The sequence below is a fragment of the Episyrphus balteatus genome, chromosome 3 (genome assembly GCF_945859705.1).
Source record: "Episyrphus balteatus chromosome 3, idEpiBalt1.1, whole genome shotgun sequence".
Lineage (NCBI taxonomy): Eukaryota > Metazoa > Arthropoda > Insecta > Diptera > Syrphidae > Episyrphus > Episyrphus balteatus.
Genome location: NC_079136.1, coordinates 9,673,758 through 9,696,373, shown reverse-complemented (window position 1 = coordinate 9,696,373; position 22,616 = coordinate 9,673,758). Strand labels below are relative to the sequence as shown.

General features: G+C 28.1%; 1 protein-coding gene across 1 annotated transcript in view; it reads right to left on the bottom strand.

Annotated features, from left to right (window-relative positions):
- Positions 1-7,098: 7,098 nt before the first annotated feature.
- The window catches only part of LOC129913307 (neuropeptide SIFamide receptor), a 148,825-nt gene continuing 133,307 nt past the window's right edge, over positions 7,099-22,616 (bottom strand). The window contains exons 3-6 of the mRNA XM_055991913.1: positions 10,520-10,968; positions 10,214-10,388; positions 9,564-10,144; positions 7,099-7,915 (exon numbers count right to left, since the gene is read on the bottom strand). Coding sequence (XP_055847888.1) covers positions 7,704-7,915; positions 9,564-10,144; positions 10,214-10,388; positions 10,520-10,968 — 1,417 coding nt within the window. The 3' untranslated portion in view covers positions 7,099-7,703. The remainder of the gene's footprint in view (positions 7,916-9,563; positions 10,145-10,213; positions 10,389-10,519; positions 10,969-22,616) is intronic.

Genomic DNA, 22,616 nt, shown 5'->3' with positions numbered 1-22,616 from the left:
TTATTTTTATAATTTATTCTGAAACAATATTTTGCTATTCTTATACATGTATTTTTTCACAAATGACTTAAACAATTTTTTTTTATTATTATATATTTTTGTTGTATGTTTGAGTAGATTCTGTGCTTTATTTGATATTTTTTTTGTTTTTGGTTTATTTATTAAATTTTTTTTGCCTATATGATATAAATATTTAACATAATTTTCTTTATTGTTTGTTTAATAATAATATTTTTCTATGATGGTTTAATTTATATTTTTATATGATTGTGTCAGTAGTTGTAGTTGAGTGTGTTTGTGTGTTGGATTTTTTGTTATACTTAGAATAGTAGATCCTTTGAGAGTTGCTGCTGCTGTGGTAGACACTTATACCCAACACGGCAGGATTTAGTGAATGAAGAAGATTTCTATCAGTAAGAGGAAGTGTGTGTGTATAGAGGGGGTGGTTTGGGTGGGGGTGGGTTGGGTAAAATGGTGTGCTTACGATATTGGCTAGTAGTAGGTAGGTTTTTTTTTTTTTTTGTTCAAAAAGGTACTTAGGTTGATACTTTCTTGATTAAAGACATTCACTCCGGAAAAGGATGCCCTTTGAGAGTTGGTTTTTTTTTTTAAATTGTTCGTTCAGTTGGATACAAAAATGATATAAAAAAAGAAAAAAAAAAATAATAATAATAATAAAGAACAAAACAAAAGAAGACAAAGATAAGAAATATTTGTCATACTTTGCAGAAATATAAAGTAACGAGTTTTAATGAGTGTATATTTCCTTGGGATGAGAAATATAGTGTTTGTTTAGTGACAATGTTGAAAATATGAGTGTTTTTTTTTTTAAAGATTTTTTCTTTGTAATAATGCAACGCATTATTATTATTGTTTTAAATCTATACAGTGGGGAGAATTGCTTAAGTACTTTGATATTATTTGTCTTAAATTTATTAATTAATTAATTTTATTATTAAAGCTAATGGTTTTTAATTTTATTTAAAAGTTAGATTAAACGATGTAAATAATAACAGATAGACAAAACAGAAAGCATATTACAGAAAAAAACGCAATTTAATTCGATGTTATTAATGAAGTTGGGTAATGCTTTTGAAGTATGGAAAACCGAAATTAATTGAAAACTGGGCAAAATGCAGGTTAATTTTTTTCGTAACTGTACAGAATCGAATCCACAAAAATTCTATGGAAATAAGGGCAAAAGATAAGAGATCATTCCGAAGACAAAGTTCACGATTGAAATGTGATCGATCGTTGAGTATTATGCTCTTGAGCCCACTTTGTGCTCTTTAAACAAATTATTGAGTTTGATTCAAGTTGTAAGGTTCGTTTTAAAATTGTAGTAAACAAAATTGTATGCTACATTTAAAAAGGAGATAGATAACCCTTTTGTTGTTTGGAACAAGTTTGGAGCCCTTCTTGAAATCTCGTTGTTCGAGTTTGGAGCCCTTCTTGAAACAAAGAAGCTTTTTGCCTTTTTTAAATGTCAAAGCTTAAATTTGTTACTGTTTTTATAAATGCTACGGAGCCAAACTTATAGAATTCTTATAGAATTTTGATAATCTTTGATTACCGCATTTCTTTCTACCACTGATATTTGTGCATCCAGCATGTCGTTTTCGAAGCGAATAGAAGCAAATGGGACCAATTTTGCACAGGGTTCTGAAATGCGTGCACAACGTAAATAAATGTATGTTTCTGCTTACTGTAATTCTCGTTCCTTTAATATTAAGCAGGTACCACATTCCAAAAGCTGAATTTGCGCAATTTGCTAGGTTACTTGCTCTTTCTTCACAACAGATTTTATTTGCCGTGATGTATTGAGCTCTGAAATCTTCTCCACTAACTCTTGAAACGCTTCTATTTATACCTACTTGTTGTAGTAAACCAAAGTTAATGATTTCTTGAGTTGATAAGAATATATCTAACTTTAGTCTGCAGCACAGTGTTTTTTTTTGTCATTTTAGCTTTGATAACAGCTTCAGCTCTACCTTTTTTTTTCCAGTTCTTCAGTTTCAATTCAAAATTTTAGTAATAGTGGCTGATGATCTGAGTAAAAAGTGCCTCTCCTGCCTCAAAATTCGTAAAGTAAGAATTTAATCCACCATTTGCAAGGCAAAAATCAATCCCTTGTATTCTAATGTAGGTGAAGTTTCCATCTTTTTGTCTTATCCAATTTAAAATGCGAAAGTCAAAAGTATTACAAAGAACTATGAGTTTGTTGCTTTTCGCATTTTTTTTTAGTTTTCGTATTATTCCTTAATTGATGTTAACCATTCCTGCTTTCATTCAAATTACCTATATTGATATTGGAAGTCATCTCTCATCACCAATTCTTGTAACTGAATAAAATCCCTTTTGCAATAAATCCAATAAAGATTAACAGGAATACGTCGGAACACTAAGTTGTCGAGCTAAAGTTTGTGGATTCTCAGATTCGACTTCAATGGAAACCGTTAATAGGAATCACAAAAATCCTCTGGAGGTGTGCAATCGCACGATGGATGGATGATCTTAAAATGACATACTTTTTCTTATCGTAAGATTAAGAGTGTTCAAGGCGGTTTAAACTAACTAGCACTGCATATAACTAGGCTTTATCAAAGAAAAGAAAGTTACTTCGTAAAAAGGTCTGATGATTGAGTTGGTTCTGGTGAAATAACTGTAACTCTAGCTTTTAAGCATGGTGGAAAACACACAAATTGTTATTGTATCATTCAAAAACCTTCAATACAAATTCATTTATATCCATATGAAGCTGTACTGCAAGAGTATACTAGTGTGAAAAATTTATTCAAAAATCCTATTTAGTCATAAGTCGGATGTAGTACAGACCCGAAAACTTTGTCACCATTCAATATTTCTTCCGCAATTGGTCAGGAATTTTAATGTAAATTTATAAAAATGAAAATTAAGTGCCATTTAAGTTTTTCTTTATTTCTTCGTTTGCATTAATTTCCCATAATTCTATTTTATTTGACCAGGAATTAGATTAACCATAATACAAGATCGTATTTTTATTAGTTCGTTTACCTTTTCAACAAACCCAATTTACAAGTCGCCAATATGGTTTTGGTTTATGAGATGCTATGTATATTTTTTTTAAGGTATACAGAGAAAAATATGACCCGCTAAAAACTAACAGATTGCCATATTGTTTTACCGTCCATACATTTCATAAGGAAATCTTATTAAAATCAACGATTAATAAGGTTTTTTTAAAGAGATTTCTTATTATTTTTATAGAGAAAATCTTATTAAAATTTGACTGAAAAGTTGATTTTTTTTGCAACTTAGCACTAGAACAAAAATCGCGATCAATAATTTCATGGCAGGTTGGTTCAGGTGGTAAGGTGGGCGACTAATGATTTGAAGTCTCCAGTTCGATTCCCAGCCTGGTCATCGTTTTTTTTATTTTTTTGCAGATTTTAAAACAATAAGGAAAACCCGATTGTTTTAATAAGGTTTCCTTCTTGGATGAAAACCATAGAGAAATCTTATTGTTTTTGTTCTATTTTATGTGGTCTATTTTTCTCTGTGTAGATATCTTCGCTCCTTATGACATCACAAGACTGTGCAATATGTGCGTGTCCTCAAATTAATATGAGAGATTTAGTTTTTATTATTGTATTTTTTTTTTTTTGTTTACACCAAAGAAATTGATATCTATATGTATTTGGTTTGGTTTGTGTCATAAAAAAATCGAAGAGCCAATAAGTAATCTGCAGACAAAGTCTGTCAGAATCCACAAAATATACTTGGTAAACATTTTTTTTTATGGAGTGGCAATTTGTCAATATGCACACATACACAAAACATCAATAAAAATCTTCTCTTATTGAATTTTTATTTAGCCCATAAACAATTTTCGTATAGATTTTTATTGTCGCGCTGAATGAAATCATTTAAAACAATCACGTAGCATTGTAAATATTGGATTCAAGAGATTGATTGTATTATAATTTTAAGCCCTGATTTTTCAATCGTCAGTTAGACTATCAGAAGAATAAATTTCAATATAAAAAAAACTATTATTCCTAGGAATAAGCACTATCTGAGGTTTATCTGACTATTGAAAAATTGGCCCTAAGTAAAACAAATTTTCTAGAAAAAATAAATAATAAACTTAAAATAAACATTTTTTAAAAATATTTTGCTTTAAGCGTTGATAAAATAATAAAACAAAATTGTCTACAAATTTTTCCTCCCCACTATACTATTTTTTTTTGGCCCATTTAATGGTGTTAAGGTATGTTTTTTCTTCGATTTTTTTTTTGTTTTAAACAAAACTTGTATTAAACTTTGATTATTATTTTTTTTTTAAATATAATATTTATATAATATAATTTATTTATGTATAAGCAATCTGTTTTTTCAATTTAAAATTCTATTAAATATATTTATCAATGCGAGATAATATAAAAATGTATGCGAGAATACATTTTTCTATGTAGATCACACAAAAAAATATAAAAACAAATTGTATTTAATTATTATTTTTCCTCAGCATTTTTTGTTTTGCGCATTTCAGTGGATTGTATTGTTTTTTAATAATATTTGTTTTTGTTTAAATTTATAATTTATTGTTTTTAATTTTTTTTTCTACTATTTGTTTAACAAACTGGGAAAAAAGCTCAAGGTTGCTCCAATTATTATAATAATATCTATTTTGTATTTGGTTTTAAATTTTTAAAAATATATATAATATATGTATTGTATATAATGCATTTGGTAAAACATTGTTTTTTTTTTGTATTTATTTTTCTTTTATGTTTAAATTTAAAATTTAAATATTCTTTGTTGCGAAGACGGTTTATTTTTTTATGTTTTGTTATTAATATATATTTTGTTTTGGGTAACTCTTTTTTTGTTATAAAGTGCCCCCTTTTATTTGTTGCAAAAAAATTATTCATGGACAAATAACAATTTTTTGTTCTTATTATTTTTTTTTTTATTTGTTGAATTCATTGTTGGCAGTGTTTATAGTCGACAGAGCAAAAACGTGTATATTTCATTTTTTTTTTACTTTTTTTTAGTTCCATGTTCAAAAAAAAACTTAAAAAGAAAGGAAAAATTATTATTAAAAGTAAAAAAACGTAGAAGAAAAATGGATTTAAACAGAAAAGAATTATGCCATAAAAAACTCATTCTTCTTATTTCCATTCCTAAAAGTATGCAATATTACATGTACCTAAACGAATTTAAAAAAAATAATAATTATTGGATATGTTTTGCTAATTAACAAAAAAAAAACTCTTTCTTAAAACAATTGTTAAAGACGGGGTTTGGAATTGTAAGGGTTTTATCTTTTAATAAAAACAAGGTTGCTGAAATTTAAAAAAAAAAAAACAATCTTTGAAAATTAAATATGAAGGTTTAATATGCAAATCCAACAAAATAACAGCTTCCATACAAAATTCTGTCCAAAATTCAGTCGAACTAAAACTTAATCAAGAGTTTTAGCCAAGTTGAGCGCAGCTCCAGATAAAGAAATATATTTAATTTCCAGTTGAAAATTTTTATATTTCACAATTAAGCGTACGAAAAAAGTGATTTTTCGAAAAGCCACATCTTTGTTAAAAATGGTAATAAATATTGGAGTGCTTTGAAAACACTTTCAAGCCAAAAATTTCTGATTTAATGATCAAAAGTTGGATTTTTTTTTGTTCTTTGAATTGGAAAAAAATTCTTGGCTTGATTGCCTTTAGACAGCATATTATGCTTATTCCGGTAAATAAAAAAAAATTATAATAAACTCTCTCTAAGGCTACCGTTTTTAGTTTTGAGTAAGCGATTTCAAAGTTATAAAACATTCAAGCGAATTCTTTCGAATGCTTTGTTTTTTGTTTGCAGCATTTAATTGTTAGAAATAGTGATTTTTAAAAATTTTACAACAAAAAAAGCTCAATCGCACACTAATTCACAAAAGTAAGGATAAACTTAACCCACTTGCATTTTAGTTTATAGGGTACATTCAGATTGTAACACATCGTTACTCAAAGAAAAATGCTTGAATTTATTCAAATTTCATTTGCGCGATTCGCTAACAGGGACGAGTAAAAATCTCTTTTATCGAAAACACAAAAATGAAAATGTGAGTATATCAAAATCTAAGTGGTCGTAACTAACTCGCGAGAGTAGAAATCGCTTTCAACGAAACCTTAAGGTTTTGGTGCTTTGACGCGACGGAGTTTATATGATAGCTTTTATTAACCGTATTTAATGCCAAGACTTGGAGTCTAAACAAACAATATGCAGGGCATATTTTCCCTCCCAATATCACTATTCCTCAACGTCTTTAGGACTCGAGCAATCTTCATTTTTTAAAGCTGTCCCCGATCCATTCTTCTGGTTTAATAGCAATAAATTATAATTGTTGCCGCTTTAATCTATTTAAAGTTTCTTGATCAGAAAAGACGTTCCCCCGGTACACGTGGATGAAGCATCAAAACGCAATTGAACGAAACCGAGCTTGTAAACAAGAAGAACAAAAACTCCGTTCGTATTTAGCATGTTTTTACTTTTTGTTTGTCTGGTCATTTAATTGTCTCCTTAAGGATTGTGAAAATTAAAGATTTCACAAAATTAACCAATTGATCCACATGGTGTATACGTACTTTTTTTTTTTTATTTATTTTCCAATCGATATTGGCAACCAATTTTTCTATTTTGTATTCGATTTTTCCCATGAATTCGAAATCAACAGAGAATGCTCATTTCTTATGTTTTTGAAAAATGAAGAAATTGGATCTGAATAAGCAACTTATTCGGTCTTTATAAATATAATATTAACATTAAATAAGTCAGAATTTTTTTTCCAAAGTTTTTTTCCACGTCAACAAAACAAAAATTCAAAACGAAGTTCACTTTTTTCTGCATTCATTGTGAGGGGAACATTGTCTAAATTAGAGATTTCAAACTTTAAATTGCTTTAAGAATTGCCGGAAAAAAATCCTTTTCAAGTTTTCTTGAAGTACTATTATGCCATTGCCATCATAAATCTTTGAAATCCCCAAAAGTAATTATTATTTGATAATTTAAAAAACCTATCAATAGATAACATTAAAATAAAACTCAGAATCAAGTAAAAAAAACTCATAAAATGGAACTACAAGTAATTTTTATTTTATTTTGCTTTCTAACCCAAGCCATGTACAGAATATTATATTGAATGTATGCTCTTTTCTGTTCCTCAACTATCTCAACAAAATTATTTGCTGCCTTCTCCAATGTCATTTCATTTGATTTTTTCATTTTTGTATATGTTTTTTTTTCTATTTTTTATTTCATTTTACAAACTTCTACAAAATTACAATTAGGTACATTTCTCTAGACCTCACAAGTATCTTGGACAAAATCACAATTTGTTTGTTTTACTTTTTTTTTTTACTTTTTTTTTCATTATTTTTTTTTGTTGTTTCTTAGTTTAAAATAACCAAACGCTTCCTTACCGAACGTTTTCCCTGAGCCGACTATAGTAGTTTTTTTTGTTGTTGTTGTTATTTTTTTGTTCTTGTTTTTTGTAAACGGTAGCAGCAAATATTGGATTGTATCAAATTCTCCACCATCTCCATCACCCATCACTTTCATCATCATCATCATCATCAACATCATTTGAAGAAGAGAGTGGATTTTTAATATATTTGTGGGACCGACCGACCATTGGGCGCTTAGTCAAGGTTTCTGTATTTAGAAGAGATCCTTCACTCAGAGAATTCAATATTTCTACGGGGTGAATTGCCATTGCTGGACTGGGAATCAGTTTTCTTGAGAATCGATACATGATGACCAACAGCAGCTCCTTCATTACGACTCTGGCATCCAATGATGGAATCCTGTTTCTGTAAGAATCCTCGACGTTGGTCGGCAAATGATATAACTGAATCTTGCTTAACTAATTGATGTCTTCTTGGTTCTGAAAAGGATATCAAGAGCAAAAAAACAAGAAAAATAAAAACAAAATTATAGTTTTGTCTTTTATATTTCTTAAGGGATTCCTATTCAGATGGATGGTTGATAGAAATGGATAGTGGATTGCTATGTGATAGTCATAAAAACTATAAGGATGTCATAACGAATGTGATTGGCTTGGTTAAAGAGGGAACAACAAAGACAAGAAGCAACCATAAATAAATTGGAAAAGAAAATGAAGTAAGGGATTTATTTTAACCAAAAGTTTGAGGATGTTGTTTTCTTGTTATCCTTATTCTAAAAAAACTCAAATGGCTTAGAACGAAATTGATCCCTGGTCAATATTTATTTCATTTTAACATAATAACATAAATTAGATACTTGAAAGCATTTCAGCTTTGAAATTCAATCATGACGTAAGAATCTGATTGAAGTTGCTTAACACCGAGGCAGAAAGTTAATTATTTCTTATCCTTATCTATCCCACCCTGGATTTGTTCTATGTTCAATGTTCAATGTTCAATGTTCAATGTTCAATGTTCAATGTTCAATGTTCTATGTTCTATGTTCTATGTTCTATGTTCTATGTTCTATGTTCTATGTTCTATGTTCTATGTTCTATGTTCTATGTTCTATGTTCTATGTTCTATGTTCTATGTTCTATGTTCTATGTTCTATGTTCTATGTTCTATGTTCTATGTTCTATGTTCTATGTTCTATGTTCTATGTTCTATGTTCTATGTTCTATGTTCTATGTTCTATGTTCTATGTTCTATGTTCTATGTTCTATGTTCTTTGATCTATGTTCTATGTTCTATGTTCTATGTTCTATGTTCTATGTTCTATGTTCTATGTTCTATGTTCTATGTTCTATGTTCTGTGTTCAATGTTCAATGTTCAATGTTCAATGTTCAATGTTCAATGTTCAATGTTCTATGTTTTATGTTTTATGTTTTATGTTTTATGTTTTATGTTTTATGTTTTATGTTTTATGTTTTATGTTTTATGTTTTATGTTTTATGTTTTATGTTTTATGTTTTATGTTTTATGTTTTATGTTTTATGTTTTATGTTTTATGTTTTATGTTTTATGTTTTATGTTTTATGTTTTATGTTTTATGTTTTATGTTTTATGTTTTATGTTTTATGTTTTATGTTTTATGTTTTATGTTTTATGTTTTATGTTTTATGTTTTATGTTTTATGTTTTATGTTTTATGTTTTATGTTTTATGTTTTATGTTTTATGTTTTATGTTTTATGTTTTATGTTTTATGTTTTATGTTTTATGTTTTATGTTTTATGTTTTATGTTTTATGTTTTATGTTTTATGTTTTATGTTTTATGTTTTATGTTTTATGTTTTATGTTTTATGTTTTATGTTTTATGTTTTATGTTTTATGTTTTATGTTTTATGTTTTATGTTTTATGTTTTATGTTTTATGTTTTATGTTTTATGTTTTATGTTTTATGTTTTATGTTTTATGTTTTATGTTTTATGTTTTATGTTTTATGTTTTATGTTTTATGTTTTATGTTTTATGTTTTATGTTTTATGTTTTATGTTTTATGTTTTATGTTTTATGTTTTATGTTTTATGTTTTATGTTTTATGTTTTATGTTTTATGTTTTATGTGTTATGATTTTTCAACTCACCTGGCCTTTGATCGGCGAATGATATGACGGAATCTTGTTTCTGTAGTTTCTGCCTCTTAAGTTCTAATGGTGAAATATTGCTATCCTGATTGTTTAGACAATTTTTACGATGTTCAATGTATGAGTATTGAGTATCTTGTTTGCACAAAGTACCACGTCGTGAATCAATCGAAATGGTATCCTGTGTCGAAAATGAATCATTACGTTCTTGTTGAGAGATGAATCCACGTTTTGTTTCAATATACGATATAACCGAATCCTGTTTTGTCAATGACATCTTTGACCCATTACTATCCTGTTTGCAAAGCATTCTTCTCGATCCGTCACTGGACGCACTCTCTTGTTTAATAAGCATTTGACGTGATCCATGTGAGTCCTGTTTCAATAGCATTTGCTGTGATAAATTACTATCCTGTTTAATAATCAAATTATGTCTTCGCAATGCATTTTGCTCGTAAATGTACGATACAACATTCGGCTTACGGATAGGACTGCCAGGACTCTTTTTTGAATTTTGTTGATATTGAGATGACTTGCGAGTGCTGGCTGATGACGAAACGAGCAATACATTATCATAGTAGCTGTAGGTAAGAAATATAACGAGAAATATAGATTACGAGATTATTGAATGTATTGTTAAAGGCTCATACCGTAAACGTCCACAGCAAGAACGTGATTTAATGATTGCCGCAAAACCACGTCGGTACTTCTTATTGAAAAACGCATATAAAATCGGATTGATGCAGGAGTTTGATGATCCCAACCATTGTGCTATCGGTGTTACGGTATTAAGAATTTCTCCCTCTCGCTGTGTTATCTCGCCACCTTTAAAAAATAAAAATGATTGTTAAAAAATGTAGGTCTGGCAACCCTTTAATCGATTTGAATGAAGCCAAAAAACAAACACAACCCATCCAAGTGTCAACTATATTGATATACAACTTATTTTTACTTACCAAATTTAATACGAGCAAATATCACATACAGCGGTAGCCAAGAGAGAACAAACAATATGACAACAGCTACGAGCATCTTGATTACTTTAACTTTCGACTTTTGTTGCATCTGTTCCATTTGGGCATCATTGGAATCGCCCGGAATTGAACGTGTTGAAACTTTAATCCATATCAAGACATAACACAATGTTATCAATGCCATCGGCAGCAAATAACATGCCACAAGTTGGGCAAGTAGAAAGTACAAATTGCCATCGGTGCCGGGTGGCCAAACCTCTTGGCACAAAAACATATCGGGTGCCATTGGAAAGGCATCTGAAGCTGGCACCAAATCAAAGAATAAAATCCATGGAATTGTCGATCCTAATGCAATGACCCAAATGCAAAATATCATAAAACGGGCACGACTTTTGGTCATTTGTTTAAGTGGCCACCAAATAGCAATAAATCTGAAAAGAAAAACAAAGAGGGGATTTTGTTAAGTCCTTATTTTTTTTTGACATTTGAGGGGTGTTAAAAAATGAGTTAAGGTTTATTAATTGAATCAAATCATTTATTTTCTTGTGTTTTTTTTTTGTTTTACTCATTCAGTATTTTCGATATAATTAAAAATATTTTGGAACCTAGAAAGGGTAGGTAGATTAAGTCATCATAATTTCATCAAGCCATGAAAAGCATTGAAAATGGATGAAAAGGCTATAAAGAGACTGTAAAAACAGATTAGAATTTATTAATGAAATTAATTTAAGGGAATATTCTACGACCAACGATGAAAGCATTCGACTCTATTCAATTCAATTATTTTTTAAAACGTTTTAAGCTCCTCCCTATTGATAATAAATTTTAAATAAAAAAGATATTTTATAGCATTTGCATTAATAAATATGATAATATATTTTTCAAAACCTTGGGAAGGAATCGGTTGAGGATAATTAAGATGGATTTCAAGATACGATTTCAGAAGGAAACTACAAAAAAAAAAAATTGAAAAAAATAGATATCATAGTAAAAAGTTCGTAGAAAATTGAATGAGTAGAAAATGTATGTTATTTACATTATGTGATATTAACGAAACAATGTATGGTATGATTTTCAAAAGTTGTAGTGTATTTGTATTTTTTTTTTGTATTAAACATAAAACTATCCCCATCTATGCGATGATAAGGGTCCGTTTAATAAAAGCACATTTTTTTATTTAAAAAAAACGGCTCGATTTTAATTGCATATCATAATTAAACAAAAAGAGCTTTTTTTCCTTAAAACAAAAGTAAAAATATTTATTTTTAAAATTCAATTTTTCGAAAACAGGTGAGTCATTTTTACTTTTTTTTTTTTCAAAAACGGCTCTAACGATACACAGAAACTTTAAAATTAACGTGATAGAAAAATTTTAAAAATACACATTTTTGGAGATATAAAAAAACGTATTTCAATTTTTTTTTTCAAAAATTAATTGGGATCGGGTCAAAATTCTGGCTTCAAAATTCTGCTTTTTAAAATTCTGCCAGCATTATATTTGAACAAAAAAAGGGTTGGGGTCAAAATTCTGCCGGGGTGAAAATTCTTTTATCAAAATTCTGCTTTCAAAACTCTGCTTTACAAAATACTGCTTTCAAAATTCTGCTTTTTAAAATTCTGTTTTTTCAAAATTCTGTTTTTCAAAATTCTGCTTTTCATAATTCTGTTTTTCAAAACTCTGCAAAAGGCTCGCGCTTTTTAACATTTGCAAAATTCTGTAAAATCATCTTCTTGAAAAATTATATACTTATTTGATTACTTACCTACATAATTTGTCATTCTTTGAATGTATATTAATTTTTGTTTTATAAATGAATAAATTTGAAAATATTAAGAAAAGGTTATTAATACTAAACATTTCCGAAAATAACTCAAAATTTTTTAATTTATTAAATAAAATTGAATATTAAAAAATTTGATAAGAAAAGGAATATTTTGTATTTTTTTTGAAAGAAAGTCAGTCTATGCATTTTAAAAAATATTTGCGACACTTAAACAAAAAAAATTAGGAAAGTACCAATGTTGAATTACATTAATGAGGTGTATTTTTCTTTAGTCAGCGCATATACTAGGTATACAAAAAAAAACAGAATTGGCAGAAATTTTTTGTTCAAGTATAATGATAGCAGAACTTTAAAAAGCAGAATTTTGAAAAGCAGAATAAAAAAAAAGCGCGCGCTTTTTAACATTTTTCAAACTCTTTTTTAATTTTTTGCAGAATTTTGGAAAACAGAATTTTGAAAAACAAAATTTTGAAAAGCAGAATTTTGAAAGCAGAATTTTGACAAAAGAATTTTGACCCCGGCAGAATTTTGACCCCAACCCAATCAATTCTTTGAAAACTGGTTGATTAAATTTATCAAAATATTGTTTTTATGTGTTGAATAATATATTATTTGAAATGGCAAACCAACTTTTTCTTTTGTTAAAGTAAATATGGAAAGAAAGCTATATTTTTTGAGCCGGTATTAATTTTTTGAAAACGACTCCATGAATTTTCTCTAATTTTTTTTTTCACAGCTGCATAGCATTATTTTCGTGCAAATGTTTTCAAAATATTTTTTTTACTAGTGCACAGATTTACTTTTTTATTTTATTTTATTTTATATTTTCGTGATTTAATAAACCCTTTTTGTATTTTTCTTTTAAAGTTGAGCCAATTATAGCTTTTTAATGGAAGTTTTCAACAAGAGAACTATTAGATTTATTTTTGTTGTTATTTATTTTTTTTTTCCATATTTTTATCAAAATCAGAAACATTGTTTAGTTAAAAATTTCATTTCAAAATGTTTGTTAAATGAAATTAAAAATTCATAAGCCTTTGATTTAAATAACAATATTTTAAAAAAGTCAAATCATTTCAGTCTCCAATTGATCTTAAGTCCCCATTCAAGTAGATATTATGAAAAAATGTATTTTTTTGAATCAAGTTAAAGATTTTTTGGAATCAGCATTAAAAAATACCTTGAAATCATGTATTATATGTGTATATAATATCATCGTCTATTATTGTAATTGCGACTTGTGGACATGAGATTTTTCTAGATATGAGATTTTTCTATTAGCATTCATTCCGAGGCTAAACCCTTATTTGACTGGATTATAAGATCTTCAACAATCTAGCTCTAAGAGTTTAACTAACAAATGCTAACGACGAGAGCTTTAGAGAAATAAATCTCTGGGTTGATAAAAATTGTTTTTTTTGATAGATAAATTTATTAAAATAATTCTGTCGTGTATATAGAGATGGCAATTAAAATAAAAATATTGTAGTCTTTTTGCTGAAGACTCAAAAACATTCCAACAACTGAATACTGAACAGAATTTTTTTTCATGAAACCTGTTTATTAAGTTTTTTCTTTCTGTCATATCCACAGTCCACACTATTGTACTTAACCCTCGAAAGATAATCATATTACAGAGAGTACTTTAAAGATCTAAAAATTTGTTTTTGTCAATCCAATCCTTGCACTAAAGTCGACACAAAAAAAAAAAAAACCGAATTAAAAAAGCGATAACTTTATCATGGTAGTAGCAGCTACAACAGCAGTGACTGTTAGTATAGCATCTCACTGAGTGCCACAAGCAAAACCATTTTGTGCCAATTGAAAATAAAATAAAAAAAAACTCGTCCTTGTTGCAGGGACACTTTTCCGAAGAGATATTTGATTGGTTTTCATTTGAATGGAAATTTTCTTCAATTTATTTGCACTTTTTCTTCATTTTTATTTTTTCTTCCCTTCTTCTTCAACTATATTTTCGCAATCTGATGATATTGAAAATTTATTATCCGCCACGTCTTTTCACGATAACACTTCCGGCTCCGGTATATTGGAATTTTTCGAAGAAAGAAAATAAAAACCGCACAAGCAAAAAAAAAAATCACGTAAGAAACTTTATTCGTAATGCAGTTTTAGGTGGGTTTTGGTGTTCAACATGATTTCAAGATTTGCAAATGCAGTTTGTCGTATACTTTTTGAATGTTTTTTTTTTTAGTGTGTTTTTTTTTTGTGTGGTGATGTCGTGTATCCTATAAACATTTTTGTTTGGCAATTTATCAAATAAATTTGTTCGGGGCCACCACAACAATGACGACGTGATGTGTCGAAATAGTTTTATCCAAAAGCAGAAAAAAAAACTTAAAATCTGAGATTTTTATAGAATGCAATTATGCGAAACATCAATGTTCAAATATATTTTTCTGAGAGGAAACATAAAAGACCCGCATTGCTTAAAGATGTGGGTAGTTTGATTATTTTGGAATAAAACTGATAGTCACACACGATTTTCATTAGTTTGAAATTTCGACATGGTAGACTTTTAAAATTTTTAACTTTTTTGTAGACGTTGTACAGATATGTTCAAGATGAATAATTAAAGCTGAAATAATAAGCTTTCCAATGATATAAACTTTATTTTAGGTTGTCATATAAAAAAATGGATTTAAAGGTGATGGAAGAAAAAAAGTTAGATTTTTCGCTATTTTCAAGAAAAATGATTGTTTTCGATAAATAATTTTTATACTTTTTATGCAACGTAGAGACTTAAATACCTATAGATTTATTTTTTTGAAAAAATATTTTGTTTTTTTTTATTGGTATAATTTTTTTACAAGCTTTTTATATAAAAATTTGATATATGTATGTACATTTGTACATATGTAATGAAAAAAGAAAAAAAATTAAATTTTGTTCGCTTTTTTGGAATATACATACTTGCTTGATTTTTTTATTAGGTATCAGTCAAAATTTTTTAAGGTTTCAATTCGAATATGTAAAAAGTTGATGAAGCTTGATTTTTTTAATGGGTGAAAGTCCAAAATACTGATTTGTGTCCCTAACTCCAGATTTTGGGGGTGTTGGAGAGATTTTAAACACCGTTTCTGTTATCAGTGCAACTAAGCTCTACAAAACAAAACATGATAGGTCTCCGCTAACGTATATTTTTCGACCTTTTTTTGTCAATTAGTGTTATTGTTGAGTTTCTTACTGCGAACCGATGATAGCCATTTAGACTGATAGTTCTAAGTTGGATGCTTAGATTGCAACTCTATACCTTTCAAATTAAGGTATGTGTTCTTTTAAACCCCATTAAACATTTAATAGGCCATAAAGGAACACAAACCAAGAATAACAATGGATGAAGTTTGCTTGATACCTGTGCTTTAAAACCTAGAAATAAAAGTCAATCACAAATATTTCTCCTTGTGTGTGAAATTCTGAGAATTATTTACCTTGTTTCATTGATTGTATTTTTAGTATTGTATAAAAAGTACCTCAACCCACTGTCCCTTGAAAGGAGAATTTGTTTTTCTCCCGAAATATTTAACTTTCACGGAATTTGTTACGTTCGTGATGATAAAAGGAAGGACTACTTTACTTGCGAACAAAACAATATCAATAAAAGAACAACCAATTCCTGCGAAAAAATGTTTCCCCCAAACAAGTTATTTAAAAAGAAACTTCCGGGTATAATTTAAGTCTAGAATTTTCAAGGAAAGAAAATATCCTTTGGGCCATTTTAATGCCAATTTCAACCTATTATTTCTCAGATAATTTTAGTTCATATTTATATTTTATAAAATCTATAGATATTTGCCATTTTCTTTAAATGGAGAAATAAAAAGAAAATAACAAATAAGTTAAAAAAAGATAAGACTCTTTTTTGATTTAAAATTTTTCTGAAAACAGGAAATGTTATAACTTATTATAAGGAAACTAGCTTACCCGGCGGACTTCGTTCCGCCATTTCTTGTATTTATTTCTATTTTCGACTTTGTAATTTGTCATAATTCCCAATACAAAAAGGAAATCAAAACTTGAAAAGTTCGTCCAATTAATTTAAAAATATTCACTTTTAAAATTAAAAAAAAAGTGGCCTATGTTAAAAACGTTTTTTAAGTTTTTTAATTTACCATTGTGAAGCTTGTAGTGAATGTTATGTGTGATATATCAAATGATAGGTAATATTATCAGGATGCTCAATAAAGATAAATCAAATTTTTGTAAGCTCCAGATCAAAAGATGTAACTTGTTGAAAAATAGAGTTTTATTTTACCGTTATTTCAAATTTGTCATTACAAAATTAATTGAAACTATGTACAAATATAGTCTTGCCTATTATCTATCTACACTGTAAATTTCATTCATTTATCTATTGAAGAAAAAAAGATAAAAATAAAAAACTGTTAAAAACGGCCAAGAAACTTGGGACAAAAAAAAATTGTTTTTCCCGCTATTCGGTCAAAAATCATTTTAAAAATTCAAAAGTTTGTATATGCATGCGCATGATTAAAACCTATATTTCCTATACATTTTTTGCAAACTTTTAAAAATTCCAAAAAAATAAAAGACTACTCAAAAATGTCCCTAAAAATTAGGTTTTTTTTTCAAAAATTTTTATTTCAAAATACAGGGCCTATGAAAAAATCCGTTTTAGACCCCTAATTTTTTTTTTAAATATCTTTCTTATGGTGTAACTCAAATTTCTGTGCAAAATTTTGCGTACCTCTAATTAGTCTTTTGTCGAAGGTCTATGACTGCAAAAAAACCCTCACAACTTGGTTTTGAAATTTTTTTGAATTTATCAAAACCTTTTTTAACTATTGAATAAATTTGTCTATCATTTAAAAAAAAAGTCAACTCTTTACGACTTACCGTTTAGAAAATAGCCTCTTTTTTCAATGTCGTGTTACCCCTATTTACCCTATAAAATCTTGAATTTTGTTTGCCTTAAACCTTCTCCTCTTATGCCTCTTTGATTTCAAAAAAAAAATTAAGAAAATGAGTCAGTCTGTGTGGCCGGTTAGCGAACGTACACAAAACCAAACTTTAATATATATATTAGATAACGTCAATCATGCTATTAAGTAAGTACGTGAGAATTCTTCACGTATAAAATCACATAATTGCAACCTTCTTGAATCAAAGATTTTAAATTTGTTACAAAATTGATTTCATCTTTAAATGTTAATCCTATAATCACTATCAGCATCAGTTACCAGCAGGAACGTGCGACCCAATTGTATTATTAAATTTATTATTTTATGATGAGATAAGTGTTCCTGGGAAATATACATAAACCCACCAAGTTATACACCCTCCTTATTATTAAGAAATTAATTTACCAAGACAATATAAAGTAATTTACGTGAATTTGACAAATGAGACAACTTTTCTTCGTGATTATACTCGTGTTTATATATTTATTTTTTTTATTTTTGTTATGTCAACCAAACGCTCCCAGCCGCCGTCTGTGAAATTCTCTCTAGAAATAAATTATTTAAGGATTCAAATATAAGCTAATACAACACGCTCGAGTGGTGAAAATGTGCCACCGTTGATCTTGGATCTTAGCCAAATCTTTAAGCCATAACATTAATTCTATTTAATTAATAAGATTCGTCATAAGGTTTTTATTTTTAGTCTAAGAATATCTATTTTCTCAGGAGTTCTTCTTTTTTCCACAACCATAATACAGCCCTAACCAACCAAACAAGCTATAGCAAGGATTCATTATAGTTATTGGGTCACATAAGACAAATTTCCTTAATTAACAAAACCATCTTCTAAGAGGTATGGTTTGGTGCTCATATATGTATGAGAAAGAGACATTCAAGACCAAAAAGACAACTGCTATAGGAACCAATGAAATATCATATCTTTATAGTCCTTTTTATAGTCTTCTTATAATTTTGCTTGCAAGGATTGAAATAAAATGATAGCGTCATGTCGTAGGCTTCCTTGCTGGCTGCTGTTTTGTATCACATATTTAGTAGCAGCATCAATCCACTATCCACCATATACACGTTCTTCTCATTCAAAGCTTCTAAATATTAATGACGTCAATAATAGACGAGGCACAAAGGTTATTGTACTGCTGTTGTTTCTAACTGAGAAGAAATTGAAGGGGAACATATCCTTGCTTCAGCCACCGCACATATAGATAAGTTGATAGATTAGAAAAGTTGGGTAATAAAATACGCGTAATGATTAATCTTATAAATAAGGCATTTAAGAGCAAGGATTGGGATAAATATGCTCAGGAGTGGATTTTCTAAGATGCGAATCAGGAATATAGAAGGGCCTTGGTTGTTTTTTGTTCGGTTGGGGGATAATTCATTTGATTAACAGTTTTAAATAAAAGTTCGATTTCCTTTTGGAAAAATCCTTTTAAGCTTCTTAGACAAGATAGTAATTAAAGTATTTCTTAGGGGTGACCGAATTTTGGGCCCCTCAAATCTCAATATTTATATAGTTCAGGATCGAGACTGTTAATAGTTAAAAATCAATAGAGACCATATTTTCCATAGAACTTTTTGAAAAAAATAATAGGCTTTCCGGAAGTCTATTCCTTCACCTTTCTACCCAACTAAATCCGTCCCTGGATAGAGTAAGAAGTTTGCCTTAAGTCTGCAGAATATAATCTTCATAGAAAAATTGGAAATGGAACGATGAACCTTACTGTTTAGTAAAAAAGAAAAACGATGAAGCAAAATAAACAATTAAGATAATTTTGTTGTTTTTCGAACAAAAAAGAAAAATAGAGAATCAGGACCTAAAAGGTATATGAACTTTGACTTATGGTATATCCAACAACAAAACGATCTCCTCCTTTTCAATATTTTTCCTTCATAAAATCATGAGGATGATTTAAAAATAAATGAGGATATTTATGATTTCTAACGGTTTGAGGTTTTTTCTATTTTTTTTTTCGTTTTCCTTTCATTTTTTGTATAGAAAAAAAGGGTCCTTGGATTTAAGTGACCGCGGAAATTTTTTTTTTTTGTGTTGATTTTTTTCTTCTTCAAGGACAAAGTGCTTAAGAATGATTAGTTGGTTAATTAAAGCTTCAGAGTGAAAGTGAACAATGGAATTAAATATATATTTATTTTAATTTTTATATTGTTAATGGGGTTCTGTTTCCAGTGGGTATGCTGTTAGAGTTCTGAGTTTAATCGAGAGTATTTATTTTTATAGCCACAATTTTAAATGAAATAAAATGTTGATCCTTATTCAAACTGCAGAAGAAAGAAACGAAAAATATATTTTAAGATAATTGTGGATTTTTTTTTTTTTAATTTGTGATGACTTGAGATATTTTTATAATGTTCTTCTATAGTAAATTAAATGAGAATCATTAATTGTGGTAATTGGGTCATTATTTTTGTTTATAATCACGAAATATTGCACTCCAAAGAAAAAAAAATAACAATTGTCAAAGTATATTTCACAAGATGCAAAATTGTAAAATGATGACACTTTCCCAATAAACCGAATTTTATTTTATTTTGAATTTTTTTTTTGTGATAGTTTTTGAAGTGAAAACTTCTTTAGTATAGTAGTGATTTGAAACAAGATGAAAAGAAAACGCGACACGAACATTCAACTTGTTATAACTTTTTTGTTTTAATAGATACCTAGATGAATGGAATTTGTACTGTAGATAGGTAATTAAATAACTATAAATTTACAAAATTTCAATTAATTTCATATTAAAAATTCTGAGATAACGGCAAAAAGATGTTCTTCTTCTACACACATTATATCTTTTGATCTAGTGCACATACAAATTTGATTTAACTTTAATACGCATGCTGATAACATAACCTTTTATTTGATATCTCACACATAACAGTACGTGCTCTACAAGTTACACAATCTTAAATTGAAAAAATTGAAAAATACCTCAAAACACCTGTGGATATCTGTTGCCGATGACCAGCCACCAGTGTAGGAAGTACCGTAATCTCAGTCTGGAAATTCGACATGGTTGACTTTAAAAAATTCTATTTTCTCTTGTAGGAATCTTTGAAATGAGATTGATACGTCATATGAAAGGTGAAACAATAAGATTTTACATGGTATACAATTTTTTATAGGTTGTCAAACAAAAAAATTGATTTAATAGCATGAGAACATAAAAATAAATGTTTATTTTTTTGCTTTTTTTTATGAAATTTCATCGAGTTTAAAAAATTGTAGCTTTTTTTTATAGATGTCTCATAGACCTGATCGATACATATATTTTGTGCTTGGAAAATAAGCTTTCAAATGGTGTAAAATTTTGAATAGGTTGTTAGGTAAAAAATTTATTTAATAGCGTGAGAAGATAAAAATACGTGTTTTTTTTCGCTTTTTTTTGATGAAAATGATTGTTTTCAATAAATTATTTTTATACTTTTTCCGCATTGTAAAAATTTTAGTATGGCTTTATTCTTTAGGAAAATTTTGTAAGATTTTTAATGGTTTAATTAAAAAAAAATGATTTTTTTAAGGTTTCACTCTACCACGTGTGAATTGCACACATGATTTTTTTTTAAGAATATGAGGTTGTTGATTTTGAATCTACGAATACTCTCACGTGAAATTTCTATCTCTATCGGGACAAAAACAATTATTATTTTTTGGCCAACTTAGGCTCATGAAGGAACCATTCCTGTGTGCTCATAAATTAGATTGCAAGAATGGAAGAAACCTACTATTTTCGGCCAAGTTCGAATAACTAAGGGGGAATGATTTTATTTGTGACAATGTTATGGTAATGTTAATGTTGGAGACTCAGGAAAATAATAATTTTTCATCATTTTTTTTTTAAGAGTTACAATTATTTAAAAAATTCTAACATTATTAGAGGTCAGAACACCCAGAACAAGAAATTACTTAAGTCAGGAGTTAAAAGGTGTAGCCACCCTGATGAAATAAAAAAATTTTAATATAAACGAACGAACGATAACCAACATTTAAAGAGCTTTTGAGTATCGAAATATTTATAATTGTCCAAGTTACAGGCATTTTTTGATAGTAAGCTTGACACTTATATGCAGGTGTTTAATTTTCTTTTTTTTTTGCGATTATCTTAAAGCTAAATTTTTTTTCGCTTTCAAATTATTACTGAATATTCTTAGTTACATATACATTTTCTACAAAGTAGCGTAGAGTTTTTGATAGCTGTAAAAGTTTTTTTTATTAATTTTTTGATTGAAAAAAATTCCGTAATAAATGAAAATAAAAATTTCAGCATACCATAATGGTCGAAAAAAACTGCTATGCTAAATTGACTCCACTGCTGCCAATTTCACTGCCTCATTTTTATATATTTTCAATTAAAATTTTTAATATTATTCTTGAAACCTTTTAAGGTATTTAGTAAAAAAAATAAAAATGTAACCGTCCATAGTTTTGAATTTATTAATTAAAAAACAGTGTATTTTTCCAGGCCCAGACTCCTTAATACTTTTAAATCGCTTCTGACATTCTTGATTTTTTTTTTTTCTTTTTAAAAAGTGCATACCTATTTATAGGAAAAATATATTTTAAATGTAGTTGGAATATTTTTTTTTTTGTAGTTTTATGAAGGATCAAAATTCTTTTTTCAAAATTCTGCTTTAAAAATTCTGTTTTTCCAAATTTTGCTTTTCAAAATTCTGCTTTTCATTATTCAGTTTTACAAAATCCTACAAAAAATTAAAAAAGGTTTTGCAAAATTTTAAAAAGCAAGAGATTTTTAACACTTTTAAAAACAGTGTTTTGAGAAAAGCAGAAAACCAGAATTTTGAAGTCAGAATTTTGACTCACTCCTTTTTACGAACTACTTACCTTAAAACTCAAGTTTAAAAACAATACATGAACGGTTTTCAAAAATTTAATTCTTCAAAAATAAGTACAGTTCAGAGCAAATTTCGGGAGTGGAGGTTAGATAAAATGTGAGTATCCGTTAGCCGGACAGAGGTCAAAAAAATAATAGTAGGTTTAAATCTGACAAAACATTTATTTTTTACTTGAAAGAAATATATTTGTGCTGGTTCCTTAATTTTTTTTTAAGTTTTGCAAACACACATGCATTATCAAGCATCCAAAACCCCCAAAAATCATAGAATTTGGTAGTTTCTGAAATGCCAAAACTAGGTTTTGTAATTTTTCTCAGCCAATGGCCGTTTTGGAGTCAATTGATAAATAATATTCAAACCATTACTGAAATTATTGCTAGTATGTATTTAGGTTTTTGAATAAAAGAATAAATAAAAAAACGGTCAAAATGTCTGTGAATGTGCTTTAAAAGCTTCATGTTAGTTTTAATA